Source organism: Gigantopelta aegis, chromosome 12, assembly GCF_016097555.1.
Source record: "Gigantopelta aegis isolate Gae_Host chromosome 12, Gae_host_genome, whole genome shotgun sequence".
Classification (NCBI taxonomy): domain Eukaryota; kingdom Metazoa; phylum Mollusca; class Gastropoda; order Neomphalida; family Peltospiridae; genus Gigantopelta; species Gigantopelta aegis.
This window is the reverse complement of record NC_054710.1, coordinates 16,580,410-16,607,296: the sequence shown is the minus strand read 5'-3', so window position 1 is coordinate 16,607,296 and position 26,887 is coordinate 16,580,410. Positions and strand designations below refer to the sequence as shown.

General features: G+C 38.9%; 2 protein-coding genes across 3 annotated transcripts in view; both read left to right on the top strand.

Moving 5' to 3' along the window:
• The first annotated feature begins 2,356 nt into the window (after positions 1-2,356).
• LOC121385860 (gastrula zinc finger protein XlCGF7.1-like) lies at positions 2,357-2,881 on the top strand. The gene has a single exon (XM_041516649.1). It carries the CDS (start codon positions 2,357-2,359, stop codon positions 2,879-2,881), a length of 525 nt encoding a protein of 174 aa, XP_041372583.1.
• A 4,279-nt stretch (positions 2,882-7,160) lies between these two features.
• Positions 7,161-26,887, top strand: part of LOC121385775 — a 49,113-nt gene continuing 29,386 nt past the window's right edge. The window contains exons 1-4 of one of the 2 annotated variants that reach the window (XM_041516552.1): positions 7,161-7,231; positions 15,683-15,938; positions 21,769-21,882; positions 26,798-26,887. The exon at positions 26,798-26,887 is cut by the window's right edge and continues 114 nt beyond it. In XM_041516552.1, the coding sequence (XP_041372486.1) occupies positions 7,196-7,231; positions 15,683-15,938; positions 21,769-21,882; positions 26,798-26,887 (496 nt within the window). In that variant the 5' untranslated portion in view covers positions 7,161-7,195. Of the gene's footprint in view, positions 7,232-12,250; positions 12,398-15,682; positions 15,939-21,768; positions 21,883-26,797 lie in introns of those variants that run through there. The other variant, XM_041516554.1, reaches the window with a different exon arrangement.

Below are 26,887 nucleotides of genomic sequence, written 5' to 3'. Positions count from 1 at the left end.
TCTCTCTCTCTCTCTCACACAACACACACACACACAGATTTGGGGGGGGGGTGGGGGGCGGGTTACGCTGGAAATCCGAGGAATCACTTCGAGAACGTTTGTAGCCTGATACCACATGTCATCTTGCCCCTCCCTCAAATGGATTTTGTGGATCCCCCCCCTGAACTCATCATCATCACAAGACCATCACCATCATAACGATCGACATGTATACATATGTAACACCAGGCAATCAGTTTTTTGACGGGCGCTAATCCTATCACGCCCGTGAACCCCCGTCAACTCAATCTGACGGGCCGCGAATAACGCGCCCCTACATTAAACAAATCACGCTTGTATTCGTTTTGTTTTTTACTCTGCCATTTTAATTGTTTATTGAACCATCCACAACACCACAACCTTTCCATTCTGTTCACAATGAACTTCCTAGAATACATTTTATAAACTGAAACACGATAGGTTGCTTATCTTTACACTGAGCCAATCAGCTAGGAGTTCACGTATTAAGATCTCGTCGGTTTTGTTTGGCTTAATTTCGTACAATGCAGGTAATGATCGAATAATTCTATGATGTGTATAATGTTTATACATGTTGATATCACAGTAAACGCGTACACCAACAAAAAACTAATTTAGTAAAGCAGATTTTTGTTTTCGTTAATAGCATAGCGACGTACTCCACAGACGTTTTCTACTTTCTGTTTCACGATACTGCCACGTGATTTAAAGCCAAGGACATTGACCTTGGTAGAGTCGGATTTCTAGTGCATGTGATCGGTTGACAGGCACCTGAAAGAAACATACACCGATTTAATTTCAACTCAGTAATCATAATTTACCGAGCGTAAAGCATGTATATTTTAAAATTAAATTTACATTAGGGTGGGGGGGTGGGGGGGGGGGGGGGGGGGGGGGGGGGGGGGGGGTGGGGGGGGTGGGGGGTGGGGGGGGTGTTTGTTTGTTCTGAGGGTTTTTTGTGTGTTGTTTTGGGGTTGTTGTTGGTTGTTTTGTTTTTTTGTTTGTTTTTTTATGCGTTACTATGATTCGAGTTAGTATAATAAATGACATGTTAACTACAGTACACCGATAATGAAAATTAATCCTATTTGTAAAAATATATATTTATAAAAATTGTAGTAAGATATATTTGGGTACAAATCAATAGATGTTGACATTTTCTCTGTTATGACATAAATAGAAAATTTGCAGGTACATAACATCTATGTTATGATATGATAAATGTGATAACCCTGTGTCATGTGGATGTAACACTTTTAATTTCTTTTTAGGGGTAAATAATTTACAAATAGGCCCACTGACATTATTTTTTGTGAGAGTTTTATTGAACATTTTACAGTTAGAATTCTTAATAACAATATCATAGTTATAATGTCAATTCACATTCAGTTCACAAGTTCGTGTCCATGGAGAAATCATATCATTCTGCGATGAAGACTAAAATTATTGTACTTGTTTTAAATAAAACAGAATAAGCAGAAACAAATCAGTTTCAATTCTTTATTCATAGATAGTCAACCGATTATCATGATTCAGAATTTTAATGCAACATGATATGCATATAATACATAAGAAATCGATAAATGTTGTGTTCATGGTGATTTTTTTTCGTGTAAGACTACAATGGCCCATTCCTTCATCTTTGAGAACAACCATCATATTAGTTACATTAGGATATTTATTTTGAAAACACAAAACATTAACTCTTAAGATATTTAATTTAGAAATCATTACTCCTCAAACTTAATCATGTTCATGGGTGCAATTGCCTCTAATTCTGATTATTTTGAGGGGTTCGATTTTTCCCTCCTCTGCATTTTGAGGAGTGTGATATCCCCTACCCCCCCCCCCCCCCCCCCCCTCGTAAACATTTTGAGGAGTGCGATTATTAGCACTCCTGGGTTTTTCAAAACCGAAAGTCTGCCACATCAGTGTTCTGTATGCACAAAATCATTCATAGATTCGGGAAGGCTACAGAAACATCTTGTGATACACACAAAACCTAAACAACATATATGCAAGACTTGTGGGAAAGGATTTAATTTTCAGGGAGATTTGAAAGTCCATACACGGTCTCACTGGTTAAAAACCATTTAAGTGTGAATCTTGTGGAAAGGGTTTTGCGAAGTCGAGCAAGCTGGCTATTCACAGAAGAACACACAGTGGAGTCAAACCCTATAGCTGTAAGGTTTGTAGCCGATCGTTCAGCGTCTCCAGCAACCTGCACGCACACCTGAAGACTCACGCCTGATTAACGACGTTCAGTTGTTCCACCTGCTCGAGGGTGCTGTACTCCAAGCAAGAGCTCGACCAACACGTGAGAGAGGCACATTCGTCCATGTCAATGATTCCTTGTTCACAGTGCGACAAGCTGTTCACTGACAAAGATCATCTGAAGGAACACACGTTCGTGCACACTAAACTTAAACCGTTTTCCTGCTCACAGTGCGAGAAATCCTTCGCCAGACTTCATAGTCTTCAGCAGCACGAGTCTCTTCATTCCACGGAGAAATCTCACCACTGCCAGAAATGTAATGCCTGTTTCCACAAGCAAGCAGATCTGCAGAAGCATATGCGTAGTCACAGGAACGACTCCTCTCCATGGTGTGAACAATGGGACATGTCTTTTCCAACGTCTAAGGATCTTCATGAACATTCCTGTAGTGTCCACGCAAAAGATGGTGATTTCAAATGCAGTCACTGCAGTAAGCAGTTCAGGCGCAGGGTAGACTTTGATGTGCACACGAGAACGCACACGGGACTGAAGTTGTTCAAATGTAACATCTGTAACAGAGGATTCTGTGGGAAAAGTGGTCTCAGAAAACACACCCTGGGAAAACACACTGTGCGTACATCAAACTGATTCTGGAAGATGAAGACAATGAAGAAGAAGAAAACAACAACAAAAAAACCTCCACGACAAAAACACTATGTGTACATTAATCTGACCTATAATAACAATAATTATAACAACAACAACAAAAACCTCCACGACGAAACACACTATGTGTACATTAAACTGACCTATTATAATAATAATTATAATAACAACAAAAAACCTCCACGACGAAACACACTGTGTACATTAGTCTGACCTATTATAATAACAATGATAACAACAACAAAAACCTCCACGACGAAACACACTATGTGTACATTAAACTGACCTATTATAATAATAACGATAATAACAAACCAAGATTATAACACAGTTGAATTTCTACAATGGGAGCTTCATAACGTGAAACAATCCCGATAAAACTTCAGACATTCACACGACGGTAAACTGCACTATGGCTCTGTACAGTTAGAAACTGAACCTATTATCGGCGTATAATAATGAGAAAATAACGCCTCGCCTTTGTCTCGTGCGACAACACCGATAAAGTAGAATACCAAGAATAAAAGCCCATCTGATGATTAATTAATTCTTAGTGAATCGGGGGTGGGAATTGGTGAACTGTAAAAAAGAGGAAATCTAGAAGGGTCCCGGAAATGCTTGAAATCCTAGGTTAAAATCTGTGCCATCTGACTAATTTTGGAGGCAAGGACGATTAAAATGCGAGGAAAAGCAATGTTCCATGAGAGGAAAACAGCTGATCTGAGGAGAATTCCCACCCCTGTGAATAGCATACTTTTAAGCAGCAGTGGATCTAAACACCTAACTGTGATTCATCACAGCGATGCGATTTTGAATGTAATAACTGTTGTTGTATCATCCAGATTTACATATCTACGTAAATTACGTTGAACATACCAATAAGCCTAGTGTCAGGTAAAACATGTATAGGTTATCACATAATGTAGACCTGGGCATCGTTACACACTGCGATCATAGCACTAAGATCGCCGTAAGTACTTACGGTGATATTAGCGCTAAAATCGCTTCCAAGAACCGGGCCCTGGGGATTAAAGGCATATTGTCACGAATTTAAGGACCTAATTTCTCTCAAACTTAATAATAAATGAAAATTATATTCAATTATGATTCCAAACCTCACTGTTGTATCATCCAGACTGTGGCCATAATTCAATTTTATTTACAAACTATCATTAGTAAGTGGGATATGGTGGTTATGTAGATAGTTGAATAAAGTGCTTTTATGGACAAATCAAATGTATATATATCTGTGGTAATATGCCTTAATTAACTAAACTCACAGCTTTGCGATTTCGCTGTACATGCCAAACGGTTTGCAAGAACAAGATGTGATTCTGTTTAATAGAACTTCCTGAATTGGGCCCTTGGTAATAATACATTTATCAGGTTTACCGATCTCATTAAATTATATTTTCTTGCAAAGTTCTACCTAAATACATTAATCTACGTAGTTCTACAAAGTTCTGCATAAATCACGTTTTTTCATTATTTTGATATTTTTTATGTTTCTTGTATTTGAATAAAACACAGTTGACCAAATTGTATGTTTAAATCACATTTTGTGGAGAATGAAGTCCTATTATCAACTGTAGTCATGGTAACCTTTTGAAAACTTGCTTGACCCTCGCACAATGGTGTATTACAATAACAGTACTAACTCTTACAGTGGGGTTTTTTGTTTGTTTTGTTTTTTGTTTTTTGGACGGTGGCAATACAATGTGGTGTATCAGTAACTAGGGTCACGGAAGGAAAACAAACGTTGAATGTGTGCAATACAATACCATGGCATGATTTGGCATTCATGTTCAGCGCTGGAATTAAGATGCATAATGCTGTTTTACTTTATTTTTAGTCCCATTATTATCTAGTGTAAGTGTCCGAGTCCAGTTTGACACTCAAGTACAATATTTTGGACTCGGTTTGACCCTCAAGTACAATATTTTGGACTCGTGGAGACCCTACCAGTAACTTTAGAACTGGAAAGTCGGTGTAGCGGGCTAAATCTTCTTTGATGACTTAAAGAGTGTACTTCGGATCACTCTGTGGACCCACGACTGTTATATCAGAGGCCGTGGTGTGTGCTGTTCTGTCTGTGGGAAAGTATGCGAAAGATCTGTTTGCCAACAGAAAAATGTAGCGGGTTTCCTCTAAGACTATATTGCAGAATTTCTAAATGCTTGACATTCAAAAGCCAAGGACAAGAGTGAATATTTAATCAAAGTACTCTAGTGGTGTCATCAAACAAAACAAAAACGTAAAGTAACAGTTCAAACCGAGAGCAAGAGCTCATGAGCCGTTATTGGTTGGGGGGGGGGGGGGGGGGGGGGTACTTTGAACCGTAATGGTCAGTATTCCAACCATTGTTTCTCGACTTCTACATTAACTCGTGCTATGTAGTGACAGGGAGGGACGTAGTCCAATGGTAAAGCGTTCGCCTGATGCGCGGTCATTCTAGGATCGATCCCCGTCGGTGGGCTCATTGAGCTACTGTTGCAGCCAGTGAAGTGGTCTGTGCTATCATGTCTGTACTCACACTATAAGGGCGAAAGCCTTTCAAATGTAGCTAACCAGGTTAACATAATTATTCTCTTGTATTTCTTTAAATCCAAGGGAAGGGGAAGCTTTTTTCCTTAGGGTGAAGTTGAAATTTGGTTTACGATTAAGAACATGGGGCAATAGGTACCACCTAAACATGTAATTAAGTAATAACAACAATAATACAGCACACATATTGAAATACATGACTATCACACAGGATGCATTGAATAATGATAACAATGGATCCGAACTACCTTTAATGGCCCAGCACCACTGCACTACGTTCCATGGGGAGCCAGGCAAAAGAAAACTGGCTCCCTGATACACACTTGCACTCACATCCAGAGGGAGCTGGACAAAAGAAGACCGGCTCACTCTACCCAATCCCAAAAGTTTCCAGCAAGGAGTTGTCTTTTGATCAACTACGTCAAATCAACCAATTAGCTCCATTTTCAGTTTCGATGAACCGTTCTAAATTATGCGTCCAAATTACTTTCAAGAAATGATGCAACAGTTTCTATTTGACTTTAATACTACGGGACATTTTGCAAATTCAATAGCACCAAAACCAACCCCTCTCCCACCCATCACAAACCCTTTCCTGTCGAGGACGGAGGAGCCGGCAAAAGTCGACAATTGCGCCCATGACAGTAGTGTTCTGAATGTGCACGTAAAAACATGACCTGGGCCCCGTTCCACAAAGCGATCTTAGCCCTAAGATCACCTTAAGTCCATAGTTACCTGGCCTATCATGTCTGTGGGATATTGCACATAAAAGATCCCTTGCTACCAAGACAAATAAAGGAAGGAAATGTTTTATTTAACGATGCACTCAACACATTTTATTTACGGTTATATGGCGTCGGACATATGGTTAAGGACCACGCAGATATTGAGAGAGGAAACTCGCTGTCGCCAATTCATGGGCTACTCTTTTTCGATTAGCAGCAAAGGGTCTTTTATATTCACCACCCCACAGACAGGATAGTACATACCACGGCGTTTTATATACCAGTCGTGACTATACTATTTTACCGCATACTTAGTTACCATACTGTTTTCTACCGATGTATATTTGTAAGACGCCCAAACTGGATTTTGTCATCAAATAATTTCGTACGTACGAAAAAACTATATTTTAGGAAATAAGATGAAATATAACCTAGTACAAATATTAGAACGACCAGGAACACGTTTAATATACAGCCACTAATATTTTATGCAGAACAATATATTTGATATGTAATTACATTCGTTAAAAAGTCTCTGTTAGTCGATAACATCTTTAAAAGTGCAGCAAACCCAGGAATGTCCCTTTAAGCTGTTATTACTAGTAGATCAAAATGTATAAGTACATCTCTTTTATCAGCAATTATTAATATTTCTACACTAAAAAGACCTTGATGTGATCAGAACAGACACAAAACAATAACTGATGTGTCCAAATTAGTGAGATTTATAGCCCTGATTAGATTACTCTTGTTATATCACATCGTAACAAATCTTATGAAATCGGCGAATCCACATCACTGTAGAAATTACAAAATGTTTGACATCCAATAGCCGATGATTAATAAATGAATGTGCTCTAGTGGTGTCGTTAAACAAAACAAACTTCATCTTCTGTCATCATGTTAGATGTTACTGAGTAGGCGTGGTTTTTCGCATCAGATATCACTGGATATGTGTGGATTTCACGTGAAATATTCTAGTGTAGGCGTGGTGTTTCAGAACTAACGGTAAAACGACCAACACGCGATGACGTGTCACAGAGTAGTATCGCTAAAACACAAGGTACAGTATGTTTCTCTTATTTTAAAACTCTTTTGTCCTGAACACAAAGAAAAGTTCTTTAATACCCGGTAATATGTATGTGCCAGTGGCGTAGCGTGTGTTGTCAGCACCCGGCGCAAGGCAAGTATTGCGCCACCTAACCAGTTGACCGTTAGCACTCCCCGAGTCCCTTCCGCCAGTCCAGAATTTTGCGTCCGCTACATTATCCATTGGTAGCAAGGGATCTTTTGTATGCACAATCCCACAAATGGGATAGCACATACAACGGCTTTTGATACATGGGCGGATCCAGGACATTTTTTTTGGGAGGGGGGGGGGGGGGGGGGGGGCACCAATAAAAACGGGGCACACTGGATCGTTAAAAGGGCATCTTAATAAAAGTTTTAATATTTGTAGTTAATATGAATGTGTTTGTGTATATTTCACAGTGTACGAACGAAAGTGTACACTAAATAACTAGCTGCGGTTTTCTGTAGCGCTAGCTGCATTAATAAAGATTATTATACGAGGTTTGAGTCCCGTCGGAGCATTTTATTTTAAAGTGAGGTGGGCTAATGATCAGGGTCGTTGTTAAGCATGGCACGAGATGTGTAGGGAGGTTCGGTGACATGTTCCCCCGGGGAAATTTTAAAAACTGGATGGCTTTAAACGCCTTTTCTTGGCATCTTAATCGCAAAATTAGTCATTTTTAAACAATAATTTTAAAACTATTTAAAGCATTATTTTGCATGGAATTATAACTCAAGAATGTGTTTTTCCCTTTAGCATCTTGATAACAAAATTACCCATTTTCAGACCGTGATCACTTCCTCTTTTGGAGTTTTATAATCCAAACATTATTATTTAGAGTTCAAACCTATTACTTTTAGATCGCAATCACTACATCGTGAATTTTAGCGTTCACCGGGGGGCGGGAGAACTGGGAGGGGGATCCGGGAAAAAGCCGTAGAATAAACTTTGCGTTTTATATAAGTATGACTATCATATATTTCATTGTAATTTGACGTTGATAACTTTTTTTAAAGGGCACTATTCTAGGGACGGATCTGTCTAGGTAGGGCAGATATAGCCTACGAAAAAAAAGAGAAAAAGAAACAAAAGTAGGGCAGTTAAAGCCGGCGCACACGAGCGATAAAAAAAAAGCAGCGACGTGCGTTAAAAATCGCAGTCCGGCATAAATCGGATGAACGCAGTTAAAACGCACCGTGTGTGACTAATCTGCGCTGCGTTTTTTAACGCTGCGATGCATTTTCAGAAATCAAACATGTTTGATATTGAACGAATGAACGCAGACGGATCCGATTGAAAACGCACCGTGTGCGCCGATCTGCGTCTGCGTTGCGTTGAGATTTGTTAGATGAACCAATTGTCTGTCGAAGTGTTTCAAAATGGCGTCATCCACCGACACAATGGACTCGAGAAAACGAACACATGTTGATAGAGCTTTACCGGGAGAGAACGTGCCTGTACCAGGTTAATTCACCTGAGTATAGTGGCAGAGTTTTGAAGGCTGCGGCAATGGGGCAAATTGCCGAAAAATTACAAATGACTGGTATATGTAATTTTCGTACAGTAAGCCTACATTTGACGTAAATAAAGTCAACGACCTGATATGTGGCACCATTGTTTTGGCATCGCAATTTATTTTCAATGTAATATTTGCTGCCATTTTGTATTTTTGTACATGCCACATGATTACACACGTCACATGACGTTAAAAATGACAAAAAACCCAAAAAAACAAAAACAATATATATATATATATATATATATATATATATATATATATATATATATATATATATATATGTATATATCAGAGAAATCCCTGACCTATCGCTGGTATACGCCAACGCGACGCATGTATCAGAGAAATCCCTGACCTGTCGCTGGTAAACGCCAACGCGACGCATGTATCAGAGAAATCCCTGACCTGTCGCTGGTAAACGCCAACGCGACACATGTATAAGAGAAATCCATGACCTGTCGCTGGTAAACGCCAAAAAGACGCATGTATCAGAGAAATCCCTGACCTATTGCTGGTAAACGCCAACGCAACACATGTAGGCGCACACGAGCGGCATGCGCTTTTAGACGGACTGCGATTATTGACCCAACAAGGTATTATATGACTATATACATTTGATTTGTACCTATAAGTACTTTATTGAACCATCTACATAACCACCATATCACACTTATTATTGGTATTTTATAAAAATAATTGAATTATGGATACGGTCGATAATTCTGAGAAAAATAACGGCTGTTTGGAGAGCAGAGGTGTGACGTATTATTTTGAGTCACGTGACGGGCATTCCCTGAATAACCGCAGTGCCAAAACGATTTACCAAGCTCGTGTAACGAGAACGCTTTACCGTCCTCTGCGACGTAGGGTAAATAGGAAAAAAAACCCACAATGAAAATAAGTTATTAAAAGATAATAAAAACATGTACTGAATGATAATAAGCTTATACATTAATTTATTTCAGTAACAGAAGCATGTTAAACGTCGACAATCCCGACTAGTTAGGCCTTTACATCTATAGGTAAATTTATCGTTAGTCGTACGCGAAAAACTCTAAACATCTCGATCACAAACACCGTCATTTTCCACCTTGTCAAATTCATTATTATGCAAAATATGCCATAACAGCTGTAGCCTCCACTAACGAGGGCTGGCTATATTCACAGCAAAAATGTATGTAGGTGGTAAATAAGTACATGTATTTGATTGATCCATATTACCGAACCATCTGGAACAGGAGGAATACATACTAAGTACTGTACGAACAGTGCATTTTCTGAACAGGAGAGGGGGTGGGGGAGTATATGAATTTAGCGGACCCGTTTGTGTACGTTTTCCACAGATACATGAATAGCGTCATATTGTCCCTACAGTACTAACAAAAAATCAATAATAATAAATAATAATAATAATAATAATAATAATAATAATAATAATAATAATAATAATAATGAATAAATAAATAAATAAATAAAAATAACAATTACAAATTATCAGCGGCTGAGGTAGATTAACTGAAAGAGAAACTAACTACGGACAGTAGGTCCTACACAAACTAACAATTTTTCACTGATTGCAATTTTGAGGCTGCTTACGTAAAAAAAAAAAAATTAAGTTAATTTTACCGCAAATAAATATGACTGAAAGGTTATTTTGCTGTATTTAGTCACATTTCAAATGCTCAAAATTGCCAGGGGCAATAAAACTCAAAATACATTTTTTTTATAGGTTACTAGTAAAGGTGAGACCACTCCCGGGTCCCCCTTCCAAATGTATGTAAGTAGTAAGGGGGCCTGTATAGATCCATGACCTACTTTCCGTGACCTTGACCTTGATGACGTCACGGCCTTGTGCCGTGACCTCGTCCTACTGGCCCTGACCTACGTAGACTGGCCTTGACCTTGATGACGTCACGGACTACTGTGTCGTGTTCAACGTCCTACTGGCCCTGACCTACTTAGTCTAATCCTGACCTATTTAGCCCGACCCCGATCCGTCGTACTTGTGGTATCTTGTGTTGTCAGTCTCTAAATAAAATACGGAACTTCTAGAAGTTAAGTTCTCAAAGTCTGGCAGAAAGACGAAATGATTGAAATAGGTGAAAAAAGGAATTCTCGTTCTACACTATCTGATAGCGCATTCACAAGATTATTATGAACTGACCTATTTCGTCGCTTCATCCCGCGAGCACACACACACCCACACATATATATGGTTTAAATGACAGATTTTGCCAATGTCTCGGTAGCTCAGTCGTTAGCGTAGTCAACTTGAGCGTGAAAGGTACGTCGTTCGTATCTCATGCGGTAGAAGTTTTTTTTTTCTATTATTATTTTTTAAATTAGTTTATTTATTTATTTGTTTTTATTTTATTTATTTATTTATTTGTTTATTTATTTATTATGTTCAAGCAGAACCCAATACAAGCATCCTCTAATAACCCTGTGTGGACGGGACGTAGCTCAGTGTTCCCTTGATGTGCGGTAGGTCTGGGATCGATCCCCGTCGGTGGGCCCATTGGGCTATATCCAGCCAGTGCTCCACAACTGGACAACGGTATGTGCTATCCTGTTTGTGGGATGGTGTAGGATCCCTTGCTGCTAATAAAAAAAAAGTAGCCCATGCAGTGGCGACAGCGGGTTTTCTCAATCAATATCTGTGTGGTCCTTAACCATATGTCCGTATAACCGTAAATAAAATGTGATGAGTGCGTCGTTAAATAAAACATTTCTTTCTTTCCTCAATCAATATCTGTGTGGTCCTTAACCATATGTCCGTATAACCGTAAATAAAATGTGTTGAGTAAATAAAACATTTCCTTCCTCGTAAAATAAAGATTAATTGAATACAAATATTTATTTTTAGTATTTTGTTTTAGTCATAGGGAACATGTGTGTGTGTAATGTTCAAAATAAGTACGGGGTATTCGAAATCAATTGTGAATAAGTATTGCTTGGTGTTCAACTCCGAAATAACTCTTTGTGGTGACTGACACGAGAAATAGCAATAGCTCAATGAAACCACCGACACGGATCGATCCCAGACCGACCTCGCTTCAGGCGAGCGCTTTACAACTGGGATAACCACACACACACACACACACACACACACACACACACACACACACACACACACCTAGGGCCATAACTCCAGTTCATTTAAGCTGGGATGATAGTAACTGATAACTATTAGTTATACTAGTAACTATTTGAAAAATATTTTAACTAAGATAATATAGTGAAACACTGACCTGTCTTGGAGATCCACACTGTAGAATATTACAGAAATAGCAGCTAACCGCTGTGACAGCTTCGCCATCTTTGATATATTATACCAAGTAATTTAATATATTTTCTTGTACACGTTAAATATGCTCATGGACGCCAAACAGCGATACCGTTCACATATTTTTGAATTTAAACTAAATGCAGAAGAATGTACGTAAAGCAACTTTGACGTCCATAACCATATTGAAACGTCATCGTATTGTCGACGTCATAGTTATATTTCCGGCATCGTTCCTAATATACGGAAACTATCGAAGTGCCGTTCAAAGTTTTCTTTTCTAAAGTTTTAAAAATAACAAAGAGATGCAGACTCTTACTCATGGGCCACGACTAGTGTATCAAAGGCCGTGGTATGTGCTATCCTATCTATGGGATGCAGGGGCATACTAGGAAGCAGTACGGCCAATAATATTTTTCTCTTCCTATAGCACTCGCATAGTACAGATCTCCGACGCTCCTGGGATGGTACATATAAAAGATCTAATAACCAAATGTAGCGTGTTTCATCTCTAACACTATATACAGTGGTGTAGGAAGGTGCCAAAAGGGGGGGGGGACACACCTTTATATTTACACACTTTAGCACTATTAGAAAGCAAATATAAAGCAAAATATCTGAAAAGAGGGGTTCCCCCCTTGTCCCCCATCCAATAGCTGATAATTAATAAATCAATGTGCTCTAGTGGTGTAGTTAAACAAAACCAACTTCGAACTTATTCACGAGCGTAGGAAGGTGCCAAAGGGGGGGGGGGGGCACACTTTTATATTTACACTTTTACACTGTTATATATAGCAAATATAAAGCAAAATATCTGAAAAGTGGAGGGACACATGTCCCCCCCCCCCCCCCCACTCCCCCGTTTGCTACGCCAGTGTTATTGTTTAAGAGAATGGGTCTATTTCTTTTGCTGGTTGTTTGTTTTGTTTTTTGTTTTTTTCAATGCTTTGTTTATTACCACCAATATGGCATTGTACCAGGGGCGGTAGCGTGTTCTGGATCTGGCGGGGGGGGGGGGGGGGGGGAGGGTTCGAATATGAACCGAGTGAACCCTTTTTCTATTTTGTTTTTGCAAGACAAGAAACTCCATATGTATAAACCCATATGTTTTACTTCTGAAAGCGGACTATTTGCTTCAGCGGGGGGTGTGTGTGTGTGTGTGGGGGGGGGGGGGGGACTTAGCTCAGTCGGTTGAGTGCTCGCTCGGGGTGCTTGCTCGAGGTTTTTCCTCGTTCCAACCAGTGCACCATAACTGGAGAAAGGCCGTGGTATGTGCTTTCCTTTTTGTGGGAAAGTGCATATAAAAGATTAAACTATCTCTTGCTGCATAAAAAAAGTGTAGCGGGTTTACTCTGATGACTACGTGTCAGAATGACCAAATGTTCGACATCCAATATCCGATGATTAATAAATCAATGTGCTCTAGTGGTGTCGTTAAGCAAAACAAACTTAACCACGAACGGTCTCCGTCCTGTTCAAGCAAGATCAAGGAGTTTTACGTGTACGTTGAAGCGCACGCCTGTCATGGGCGCAATACGTTTCTGACTTTCACCAACTCTTGCGTCTAGGACAGGAAATGGGTGGGATGGCAGTAGACGGAGTCACCCACACTAGCAGGTACAAGGGAGCTCAGACAGCCCCGTTGGTGACCCATTGAGCTATTTCTCGTTCCAGCCAGTGCACTACGACTGGTATATCAAAGGTCGTGGTATGTGCTATCATGTCTGATGGTGCATATAAAATAGCCCTTGCTACTAATGGAAAAATGTAGCAGGTTTCCTTTCTAAGATTATATGTCGAAATTACCATATGTTTGACATCCAGTTCGTGCACATAAGGCTGTAACCAGAGATTACCAGTGCTGCCTGTCTTTTGCCAGCTTCTCCAGCAGCCCCCAGCTCTGACTGCCCTCTCGGATTTCCTTTTCTACTGTCCTCCTCCATGTTTCTTTCGGTCTTCCTCGTTTCCTTTTTCCAGGAGAGGTCCACCGGAGTGCCACTCTTGGTAGGGCTGTTTGAAGTAGTAGCCGAGCAGTGGTGTCGTTAAATAAAACAAACAAACATTATAGATGGGTGCTTGGTGAATATGCGTCAGACGTTTTATACAGAGCCGGTTTAATGATCCGCGGGGCCTGTAGAACAAACACACTGTATAGCTGGGTGTTTGGTGAATATGCGTCAGACGTTTAGAGCCGGTTTAATGATCCGCGGGGCCTGTAGAACAAATAACAGCGAGACCGACTTCCCTGGATATAAATACTCTTCAAAAAAGTAGGGGAACCTGAAATATTAATGTTAATATCAACTATTAGACCAAACATACGTTTTGACCACAGACATCATAGTACAGAACGTTCAGGTCTGTTTATCAACACACCGAAACACATTCCATAGTTTGTACATGCATCATGCAGTTGCCCTGCACACGTGCGTGGGGTGTCATTCTCGATTTTGACCATTTCCAGGAAGGTCGATTAATCACTGTGGAACATTATTTCTGTCAATCGTTTTCATTCTGTTGATCATACAGTTGTTATTGTTTTGGTTTTAGTCATTTTAGTTTTTGAATTTGCAATTTACTGATAAAAAAAGAGAGTCAGTTTTCAAATTTCACTTCTGACCCCAATCGTCCTTCAAGATCTTTGGTGGTCATAAAACCTACTGTAATACTGAACTACCGGTTGTAATGTTTGCCCAATTAATTCACTATTATCATATAGCCATTCCCCACAGCTAATATACCTTACAATTTTGGAAATTGTAAATTCTTATTAGAGTTCACTACTTTTTTTGAAGAGTATATATTTTGCAACCCCCACGGGAAGAGGGGAAAAATGACCCGTGGAAAATAAATATACACATCACCGCGTGTTCCCCCGAAACGCGGGGCCTGTAGCACATGCTACATGTGCTACATGTGCTACTAGGATAAACCGGCCCTACGTTTATATCAATCATTTACGAAAAGTTAAATGTTTGATGACCTGCTCCGCGTCATTTCCGTTTTCCTTCTTTCTTTTCTTTCCTCCGCATATAAGACGTATTAAACGTTTCAGCTAACCCCTCCCCAGCATGCCCCTAGGAATGACATGTGTGTGTGTGTGTGTGTGTGTGTGTGTGTGTGTGTGTGTGTGTGTGTGTGTGGTGGGGGGGGGGGGGGGTTCTAATGGGGTCAAAACATCTTTTAAGAGGATACCAGCCAAGTTTTTTATCTTTATTTATATAACTTGTTCCAGCCAGTGCACCACGACTGGTATATCAAAGGCCTTTTTTCTTCCTATGGCGCTCTCGTAGTATAGATCTCATCATATACATTGCTTCCATGGCCGTACCAACTTTAAATTGCTTCAGACGATCTTGGGATGGTGCATATTATAAAAGATCCCTTGCTACTAATGGAGAAACGTAGCGGGTTTCCTCTTTAAGACTATATATAAAAAAACCCAAATGTTTTACATCGAATACCAAATGATTAATATATTAATGTGCTCTTGTGGTGTCGTTAACGAAAAGAAATTTTAATTTTAACTTTATTTGAGGGGAGCCTGTCCTCCCTGCCAGCGCCCCGGCTCCTACAGGACTGCCTAGATAATACGTTCCAGCTCGTCAGTTCATTTCTTCAATCCCTCTATCTGCAGATGCTGTGGCTCGCTGTCTTCCTTCTGTTTGTCCGCACGTCCGTGTCCGCCGACTGGGATCCAATGGTGATGAACAGAAATAGCACAGATAAGTCAAATATGCAGGCACCATTAAGTGCACCGAAACCAAACTTCAAAGACAAGGTGCATACCTCGACATTTGACATCAAGGGGAAAGTGAAAGATGGGCTCAGCGCGAAGGAAGTGTTTGCCAACAGGCAGACACAGTCTCAGTTTGAATTTCAGGATATAGAGGGTAAGCTTTGAACCAAGGACATGAACTGGATAATAGGGTTTTCTGTCTCATTGTTTTCTTCTTATCAAGGGGCGGGACGCAGCTCAGTGGTACAGGATCGATTCCCCTCGGTGAGCCTATTGGACTATTTCTCGTTCCAACCAGTGCTGCACAACTGGTGTACCAAAGGCCTTGGTATGTACTATTCTGTCTGGGATGGTGCATATAAAAGATCCCTTGCTACTAATGGAAAAATGTAGCGGGTTTCCTCTTCTAAGACTATATGTCAAAATAACCATCCAATATCGACATCCAATATCCGATGATTAATAAATCAATGTGCTCTAGTGGTGTCGTTAAACAAAACAAACTTTTTGTTCAACATTGAAAAGAGTTTTCCATGAAGTGGCGACAGCGAGTTTCCTCTCACAATATCTGTGTGATCCTTAACTATATGTCCGATGCTATATAACCGTAAATAAAATGTGTTGAGTTCGTTGTTAAATAAAACATTTCCTTTCTTCCTTCTGTTTCTCCCTTTCTCTCTTCTTCTGGAAACAAGGGGTCCTTTATGGAAGGACATGTAGTCCGTTTGCGTCAAAAAGGAAGCGATGAATTGGCTTATAACCCTATAATGAATAATGCTAACACAAATGTAAAAGCACAGTATTAACTTTTACACCCATACCCACTCAAATTATATTTTATCCAACAAATTATAATGTAACTAAAACGGTTTCTTAATAAATTACCATCAAATTGTATAGCAAAAATCTCATTTTTCATATAGGGGCGAATGCGGTTGCTGGAACAGCAATTGAAGTCAATTAAATCCAAACTGGGATTTATGCATGTAATATTAACCATCACTGAGAGAAGGAAGGAAGGAAGGAAATGTTTTATTTAACAATGCACTCAACACATGTTAGTTATGATTATATGACGTCGGACATATGGTTAAGAACCACACAGATATTGAGAGAGGAACCCGCTGTCGCCACTTCATGGGCTACTCTTTTCGATTAGTAGCAAGGGATCTTTTGTATGCACCATCCCACAGATAGGATAGTACATACCATGGCCTTTGTTACACCAGTTGTGGAGTACTGGCTGGAACGAGAAATAACCCAATGGGCCCACCGACGAGACTTGATCCTAGATCGATCGCGCCTCAGGCGAGCGTTGTACCACTGAGAAACGTCCGGCCCCTTCACTGAGAGATAGGTCCGAGTCGTTAGCGTCCGTCTACTGACATGATGATACGTTTTACAGCTCCATGTGTCAGGACCATCTTTAGATCAATGGGCAGGCTCAACTTCGTTTTGCACTTTTTCTACATAATTAGCCCATGTGTCTTCTGTCTTCCAGTATCACCATTTATAATTCCCCACACCATTTCGATTGGATTAAGATCACAGTAATACGGTGGTAAACATAAAACATCGTGCCCACAATCCTTTATGAAATGGTCAACCTTGTATACTGGTGTTTTGTTTTGTTAGCTTTAATGATATCATAAAGTATGGGTTTAGTGGTCTTTTTCGGCATGGTCATGTTGTGCATCTCTAACCAAAATATCATACCATTCTTCTTGCTGTTTGATGTGGGATGTTTGCTATCCGGATCCTGGGCACTGTGATATGGCGCATTGACCATAATAGTCAGCGACAGGTGTGTGTGTGTTGGGGGGGGGGGGGGGGGGGGGGCGGTAAAGCTGGTAGCAACTGGTTTTCAACCCACTCCACAAATTGTTACTATTAATATCTGTGTGGTAGTTACGATTGTCCTTGGAATTGGCTCTAAACACAAGTGCACAGCATAGTAGAGCAGCTGAGGCCAATATTTTAATAATAATAAGTATGCATTTGAACGCTTAAAATCATAAAACTGAACTTTAGCAAGGGCAATAAATCTTGTTATGCTAAAGGTTTTCAATTAAGCTTCACAGTAACATTTAATGGTACATAACTTATAACATCATACAGTTTCAGCTATTTAAATCAAATAATAAGGTTACTGTGACTGTTTATGTTGATTACATGATATTTCATTTCCCCAAAATTCCGGGAGGGGGTACCCCCAAATAAAGGTCGATATCTCAGGCCGCACTAAATTGCTGCAATGTCATCATTGGTTTTCATAATCTACAGACTCCGATGAACATTTTGATATATAACAACAAATGTTGTAATACCGGTTGCACCTTCTCGAAAACTAGACGACTTTTTACCAGTCAACTGCTGCACTAGCAGTAGTAAGGGGGCCTGTATAGATCCATGACCTACTTTCCCGTGACATTGACCTACTTTCCTGTGACCTTGATGACGTCACGGCCTTGTCACGTGACCCGGCCCTGTCCTACATATACCGGCCCCGTCCTAATGGGCCCGACCTACTTAGGCCGGCCCCAACCTATTTAGACAGGTCCCGACCTACACAGACTGGTCCTGACCTACTTAGCCCTGCCCCAATCTGTCCTACTTAGCAACGCCCGTGTTATCCTGTCCGTGAGAAGTGTAGGATCCCTTGCTACTAATGGGAAAATGTAGCGGGTTTCCTTTCTAAAACTCTCAAAATGATTTTTAAAATCCAATAGCCGTTGATTAATAAATCAGTGCTCTAGTGGTGTCGTTAAACAAAACCACTTCCAAGGACTCGACGCGAGGTAGTGTGTTTAATTTTAGCGCGCTGAATGTTGAATGATTATAACTGCTTACATCCGGTAAGTGGTTGTATCATGTTTTGTTGTCCGTCACTAAATCAAATACTCTACAGAACTTCTAGAATTTACATTCTCAGAGTGTGACAGAAATACGAAATGATTTAAATAAGTGTAAAAAGGAATTGTCGTCTCGTGCTTTCTGATAGTGCATTCACAAAAGAGAAGCTTTCATATTGACCTACTTCGTCGCTTCGCCACTCGCATATACAAAGTATACAATATTTATATGGTTTAAATGACAGTCTGTGTTAAATAGCTCAGTCAGTAGGGACTTTGATTCACGCGTAGAAAGTACGCTGTTCGTATCTACAACCTACAAGCTGCAGGCACAGGCAAACTTCAACCTCTATTTTTTTAAATTAATTTATTTATAGTTTATTTATTTATTTATTTATTTATTTATTTATTGTTATGATTTTTAACCTGCAGGGCGGGGCCTGTATAGGTAAGTTGTTTTGAAATATAACATTTCATGTAAGAAGTTTAAACAGCAGTTTAATTAATTTATATTAGATTTTAGGGTACATATATATCCACACTCATATATAAGGACATTTACGCTTTAAAACTGTACCATGTATACAGAGAAGATTTAAAACTAGTATGCCTTTAGAAATGTATTGTGGATTTGTTTTTAGTCAATATGTGGATGTAACCTATTAAATATACAGAGATAGTGTTGTTCAATGGTTCAATGCTACCCTGAATACCCATCATATACTACTCAACCTTTATATATACCAAATATATGTCAGCAATGTCTGCACATCTAATATTTATGCAACTGGTGATCAATGTAGTGTTGATGGTCCCCACAATTAGGCATCACTGCAGTGATCAGTGGATTTACTTGACATATGTTTTTCCCAATATCCACAGCGAAATTTTAAACTCTCAAATCATTGGCAGTATATTGTAGTGAAAACAAAACACAGTGCCTACATCCATCCATCCATCGTTACGAGTGGAGGGACATTGTTCATACCTATCACACACATTTATTCAAACACACCTGTACATACCTTTATGCGTCAGAAGGTATATAAGTAAAAGGTTAATGATGTTCGTCATTTGAGATACCAACCTACAAGCTGCAGACACAGGCAAACTTCAACCTCATTTTCCAGTTCAACGTGGTGGGAAAAGTCAGATCATGTACAGCGTGGATTGATGTCTACAACTCTACCATCCGACGTGGAAAAAAGAAAAAGAGGAACAGAACAAGCCCCCGCCATCCAAAGCCGTCATGGTCTACCCCACATAACAAATGGTAGAGCAAGCCAGGGTCGATGTGAAACGGAAACAACAACAAACTGGTACGGGTTGGAAAGACTGGAAACGGCAGAAGCATTTCTAAAAAGATTATAAAAGGAACCATGTGGGTCAGATATTGCCAGTTCACACTGGACACTTCAACTGTCAACATCATGCATCAGAATTGGTTTATTCCTGAGCATGTCATGAATAGAAGATCGTGTCCAAAGACTTTTTCAAAACCATCAAACATGCTACGTCATTGGAAGATCTTCCAATTAACTCAATTCCGGGGCTGTACGAATGGTATAAAAGCACGAACATAACGGCGAATGTCTTAGAAGACGTGCAACCACCGTCGGAGAAAGAGCTCTAAGGGCAAATCATGCAAAGGGATGCCTTCATGAGAAAACTACCAGGCATACATGCCTACGAAATTTACGACGAAGAAGATGATGAGGTAGAACCCTATCTGAAAAAAGTAAAGAGGATGCAGTCTTGCGATACGTGTGGTCTGGTCTTTAAAGATGGAAACGACCTCCAGTTTCATCTGCGATTAAAACGTGCGAGGTGGGAAATGAAGAGCCATCGCCCAATCTGGAAAACGAAGGCGTACGTCTTATGGTGGAATGTAAATTGGACATCAATCGTGACTACTTCGAAAGTAAGAGGAATCGCTAAGAAGAAAGAGAGAAAAAAACATGTCCCAAGATGCCATCGAAAGAAAGATTAAGACATTGCAATGGAAGTTATTTAAAAACACATACTCTCGCTTTCTGACATATATGTATTACTTTGACAAAGGCCCCAACACGATGGAAATTCTAGTCTGTGAATCCTAACAGAGCTGTGAGACTACAGATTCATTCTATATTAAATCAGTATCGTTCCTGGATCAGCGAATATTTGGACGAAGTAGACGACGACGATACCGACGATGATGAGGAGGACGAAGATGACGAAGTGAAATGAACACTAATAGTAATACTATTCACATGTTGCCCTTAAGGCCTCTCGATGTAACCCAATGTGTTTCCATTTTATTATTCATGTGTCAGAGATTGTAATTTAGAAACAAATGAAAAACCAAACCAAAATTTCGCAAGTCCATACAAGTCCCGCTCGAAACGATGGACGGATAGATGTAGGCACTGTGTTTTTTGTTCACTACAATATACTGCCAATGATTTGAAAGTTTAAAATTTCGCTATGGATATTGGGAAAAACATATGTCAACATATGCTACCGACTGAGCTATTTCACACATATAAACAAAGCCTGTCATTGTGAGCGGCGAAGCGACGAACTAGGTCAGTCTGAAAGCTTCTCTTTTGTGAATGCACTATTAGACAGCATATATATATATATATATATATATATATATATATATATATATATATATATATATATATATATATGTATATATGGTTTAAATGACAGTCTTTTTAATATGTGTCAATTAGCTCAGTCTGTAGCGACTTGACTCAAGTGTAGAAGGTACGCCCTTCGAATCTGAAGTGATAAATAAATTTATTTATAATTTTTATTTTTTATTTTTTTTTATTTATTTATTTGCTTATTTATTTATTTCTTATGTTACGATTTTTTTCAAGTAGCCTCCTTTTACCTAAGTACAATCAGTCTATATAACCTGCAGGGCCGAGCCTGTATAGGTAGTTTGTTTTGAAATTTAACATTTCATGTACGAGGTTTAAACAGCAGATTAATTTATATTAGATTTTAGGGTACATGTATATTCACACTCGTATATGAGGACATTTACGCTTTAAAACTGTACCGTGTATACAGAGAAGATTTAAAGCTAGTATGCCTTTAGAAGTGTATTGTGATTTTGTTTTTATTTTTTGTTTTTAGAGGTTGTGCTTACCTCGACATTTGACTTCAAGGGGAAAGAGAAAAATGGGCTCGGCACGAAGGAAGTATTTCCCATGACACAAATGCAGAATAAAGTTCTAGATGCCATACTGAGTAAGCTTTCAACCAAGGACATGAACTAGATAATAGGGTTTTCTTTCTCATTGTTTTCTTCTTATCCAGGGGCGGGACGCAGCTCAGTGGTACAGGATCGATTCCCGTCAGTGGGCCTATTGGACTATTTCTCGTTCCAACCAGACTTCAGACTTTCGTTTCTGACGGGCACGAGCACTGTCACGCTCGTGAACCCCTGACAACTCAATCTGACGGGCGCGAAATAACGCGCCCCTAAATTGAACAAATCTCGCTTGTTTAGGTTTTTTTGTTGAAGTCTGCCATTTTAATTGTTTATTGAATCCAATCTACAATGCCACACACCTTTCCATTCTGATCACAATGAACTTCCTAGAATACTTTTTATAAATTGAAACACTACTGGTTGGTTATCTTTACACTGAGTCAATCAGCTAGTTTACTTATTATTAAGGTCTCGTCGGTTTCGTTGTGTTTAATTTCGTACAATGCAGATAACATCGCAAAATATATTTTACACTGTCGTTGTTTTGATCACGTACTGAAAACACAATACGGTAGGTGCGTTGTCCAATAATTCTTTGATGTGTATAATGTTTATACATGTTGATATCAAATTAAATGCATACACCAACAAAAAACAAATTTGAGTAAAACACGTTTTGTTTTCGTTAACAGCATAGCGACGTACTCCAGATATTTCTACTTTCTGTTTCACGATATTGCCACATGATTTAAAGCCAAGGACATTGACCTTGGTAGAGTCAGATTTCTAGTACATGTAATCGGTTGACGGGCACCTGAAACAAACCTACATCGATTTAATTTCAACTCATTAATTCGAATTTTCCGAGTTTAAAGCATGTATATTTTATTACTATTATTACTATTATCATTATTATCATTATTATTTTTTTTTATGGGTTGCTATGATTCGAGTTAGTAATATAATAAATGACGTGTTAACTACAGTACACCGATAATCAAAGTTAATCCTGTTTGTAAATATATATATTTATACAAATTGTAGTAAGATATATTTGGATAGAAAACACTAGATGTTGACATTTTCTCTGTAGAGAATTTGCAGGCACATAACATGTATATTATGATATCATGATAAATGTTATAACCCTGTGCCATGTGGTTGTTACACTTTTACATTCAGTTCACAAGTTTGTGTCGATGGAGAAATCATATCATTCTGTCATGAAAACTCAAATTATTTTAAGAAATCGACAAATGTTGTGTTCATGGTGTTTCTTTTTCTCCTGTAAGACTGCAATGACCCAACCTTCCTTCCATCTTTGAGTACAACTATCATATTAGTTAAATTACGATATTTATCGTGAAAACACAAAACATTAAGCTTAAGATATTTAATTTATAAACTATTACTCATCAAACATAATCATGTTCATGGGTGCAATTCCTCTCGGTCTCTTGATTTGAGGGGTGCGATTTTTCCGTACTCTGCATTTTGAGCGTGTGATTTCCACCCCCAACCCCCCCCCCCCCCCCCCACCCCACACACACACCCACCGTAAGCATTTTGAGGAGTGCGATTTTTATCACTCCTGTGTTTTTCAAAAACAAAAGTCTGATGTCCATTGCTGCACAACTGGTGTACCAAAGGCCGTGGTATGTACTATTCTGTCTGGGATGGTGCATATAAAAGATCCCTTGCTACTAATGGAAAAATGTAGCGGATTTCGTCTTCTAAGACTATATGTCAAAATTACCATCCAATATTGACATATATAAGCTAAACAGTTTGTTCTACTATACCTCAAGTATTCATTCAAATCTGACATTGCAAAACAAGCTTTGCAGTCTCTTTAGAATAACCAATAATCAAAAGAAAATGAATATTTTTTATTACGTCTCGCCACATTTTAAATTTGGTGTTAAATATCTGTGTTTCAGAGAAACAGCCTTCATAATTTTGACCCATGGTTTTGACACTTGGCATAGATACTGACTCACTGAGAAGGTAAACCCATGGCCAGCACACAGGCTACTCCTACCAATTACTTTAATTTCAGCATTTTCACTTTCATTGGAGTTATTTGTTTACACCACCATCACAGCATCCTTTGGTAGTGTTTTTGTCAGTAAGTTCAAATATCCTTAGTATAAAAAGAAAATGCATCCTAGAAACATATTACATCTTACAAAAGAGATGCCCAACTAGTAGGCCCCTTATAATAATAATAATACTAACAGGTGTTTATCCAGGCGTTCTGTGGGTCTGAAAATAGGCCCCTTCCCAAAAGAAAGTGGCACTAAAATTTCCCAATTTCCATGTTAAAAATTCCCAATATATATATTTAATATTTTGTTCTAATAAATTAATTTAACAGTGCTGTACTGCATCATTCAGTTGCCTGAAAACCCCCCAACCGAGTAACTCCAGTTTCATGAATCACATCAGGCATGGGACACTGGCAAAACAGCCTGGATACATCCCTGAATGTCTAATGTAGGTTTTCTTGTCCTATTCTATAGAAAAAGGTACAAATATAACTTGTGTAACCACCACCCCTCCCACCCCAGAGAAAGCGAATCCCCAAAAGAGACTGTACTCCTACATAGACATACCGGGCCTGCACTGCTACATAATTCCAACGTTATCATCTTCACAGATGAAGTAATGCCATTACAAAAGTTATAGGATACCCCACATCGTCTCTGGGCTACAGTGAACAAGAAAACAGTTTAACTATTATTGCCTTTACACAATTTCGAAGTCGTGTTGCTCCTATTCGGTTAGAGACTGGCCCATTTGAGAATCTGCCGGTGGATGAACTATTCCGTCCTATGACTATATGACATAGGGCCTATCTGTTGAGGATGAAATTCATGTTTTTATAAACTGTCCGTTTTATGAGGATCTTCGTTTTTAATTTGTTCCAGCATGCTTAAAAAAAAAATGTTTTAAAGTTAGAGCCTAACCTTGCATTTGTAACAGCCAAAACCTGTTTTTGTATTTTACAACGTCGTAGATACTTTTTATACAGATAATAGTGTTATTATTATTTTAATTGTAAATTATTTAACTGTACTGTCTCTCATAATTCTATAAGAAATGGCTTATGCACTTTTATGTTTGTTTTTATTTTGTAAATGTGATGTACATAAGGTGAGACGTTAATACATCATATGTCTGTCAGTGTTTCTGCCAGAAAGAAACTTTTGGATATTGCACTATGGAAATTAATGCAACCACAATCAGTAGGGGTTGGGGGTGGGGTGGGGTGGGGTTGTTGTGAGGGGTGGGTGGGGGCTCCCCCAGAAGAAAAATGGGTTACGTTTAGGGTTAGGGTTAAGAAAATCATACTGTAATGATAAGAGTAATTAATTTTGTAAAACAAATAAAAAAATCTACAAATACATTTAGGTATGGCGCCATACCCGTTTTACACTCTGGGTAATAATTAACGATATCAATCTAGTGCTCCCACTAAATAGCGGTTTGTTTCATCCAGTCCCGTAGTCGTCATGGTAACTGCGGCCTGCCACCAAGCTGTTTGTAGGGATGCGCGCGCAACCCGAATTAGAGAATAACGACAATACTATTTTTTAATCATTAAATGCGGTATATGTATTGTATACCTGTTGCAAGTACTGGTGTTCTTGCAATAGTAAACTTAAATGTTTTATACCCCGTTGATGGAACATGGGTTTTTCAACAATCACATACTATTCGGCAATGGTGTAACAGAAGTGGGTGGTGATACTAGTCTTCCGGTGCGGTCTCTGCCTGAAGTGTGGGTCCGTAGCACATGTGCTAATAGAATAAACCGACTCTGCAACAAGTCGAAATTAAATTATTCCACATTTCTATCATGCATATATTCACACATAAATATGAACGACAAAACCATTAGCATTTTTAAAACCGTATCACTGCATAAGGCTGAGTTAAAAACGTTTTAGCTATAGTTCGTCTCATCCTTCTACAAAAATGTTATTGTTTTTTGTAAATAATTTCAGTTTGGTTTGACATAAGAAGAAAAGTAAAAATGTTTTGGAAAAAACCCCAAAACATCCCAACTATTTTTGTATGTAATTTACAAAAACAGTCGGCTCAGAAGTAAATACCTATAGTCTGTCCCACAGGGAGCGCCCTTTTCCATGCTATGGAAATAACTACAAGTTTTTTATTTCTGAGCCGATTGTTATTGTAAATTGCACACAGAAATCGTATTTTTGTTGTTATTTTCCATAACACTTTTATTTTTATTCTTACGTCAAAAACACACCCTAGAATTATTTAAGAAAAAAATTATGTAGTAAAATTTATCGATAACCGACATTTAAAAGAATTTGAAGGAATGCCCAAGCATATGTTTATTTTTCTTACGAAATGTAAAGATTATCTCTGTGTACATTCCCAAATATACACACAAAAATTTATATGCAAAAAACCACAAAAAAACCCCCCATTTTATTGTAAATTTATATTTGTTTGTAAAATACAATAAGGGTGACATCTTAAGTTTAAAATGAATGGGTATTTTGTAGAGCTGGACGGTATACTGTATATACCGTCCGGTATCGGTATTATGTCAATACCGATTTACCGTACGAACGCATATATATCTGACGAACGCAAAATGGGTTGGTATAAATCAGAGGAGAGGCTTGTGTATGGAATTTGATTGTATTTAGATGAAATTAGCGGGAGAGCCATAACACAGGCATGCATTTAAAGGCGAGTATACCGAAAATAGCGCTACATATCGGTATCATGTCAATACCGAATACCGTACCGATACCGTGGTACATCACCCCCAAAATACCGATATCGATACCGAACCTCAAATTTCAATACCGCCCAGCTCTAGTCTTTTGAATGCACGCCATCACTCAGACCACTGATAATGAAAGTAAAACGACAAGGTATTAAGGTACTATTCTTATTTGTCTACAGTTGTCATCAATCAGGTGTATGGTAACTGGGGGGCGTGGGGGGCGAAGACGTATGGAAGCTGCTCTACCTCGTGCGGGTCCGGAGAAAGAA

What these genes read in the sequence shown, in the direction of transcription:
- LOC121385860 (XM_041516649.1), top strand. Translation starts at nt 2,357, where the DNA reads ATGTCAATGATTCCTTGTTCACAGTGCGACAAGCTGTTCACTGACAAA.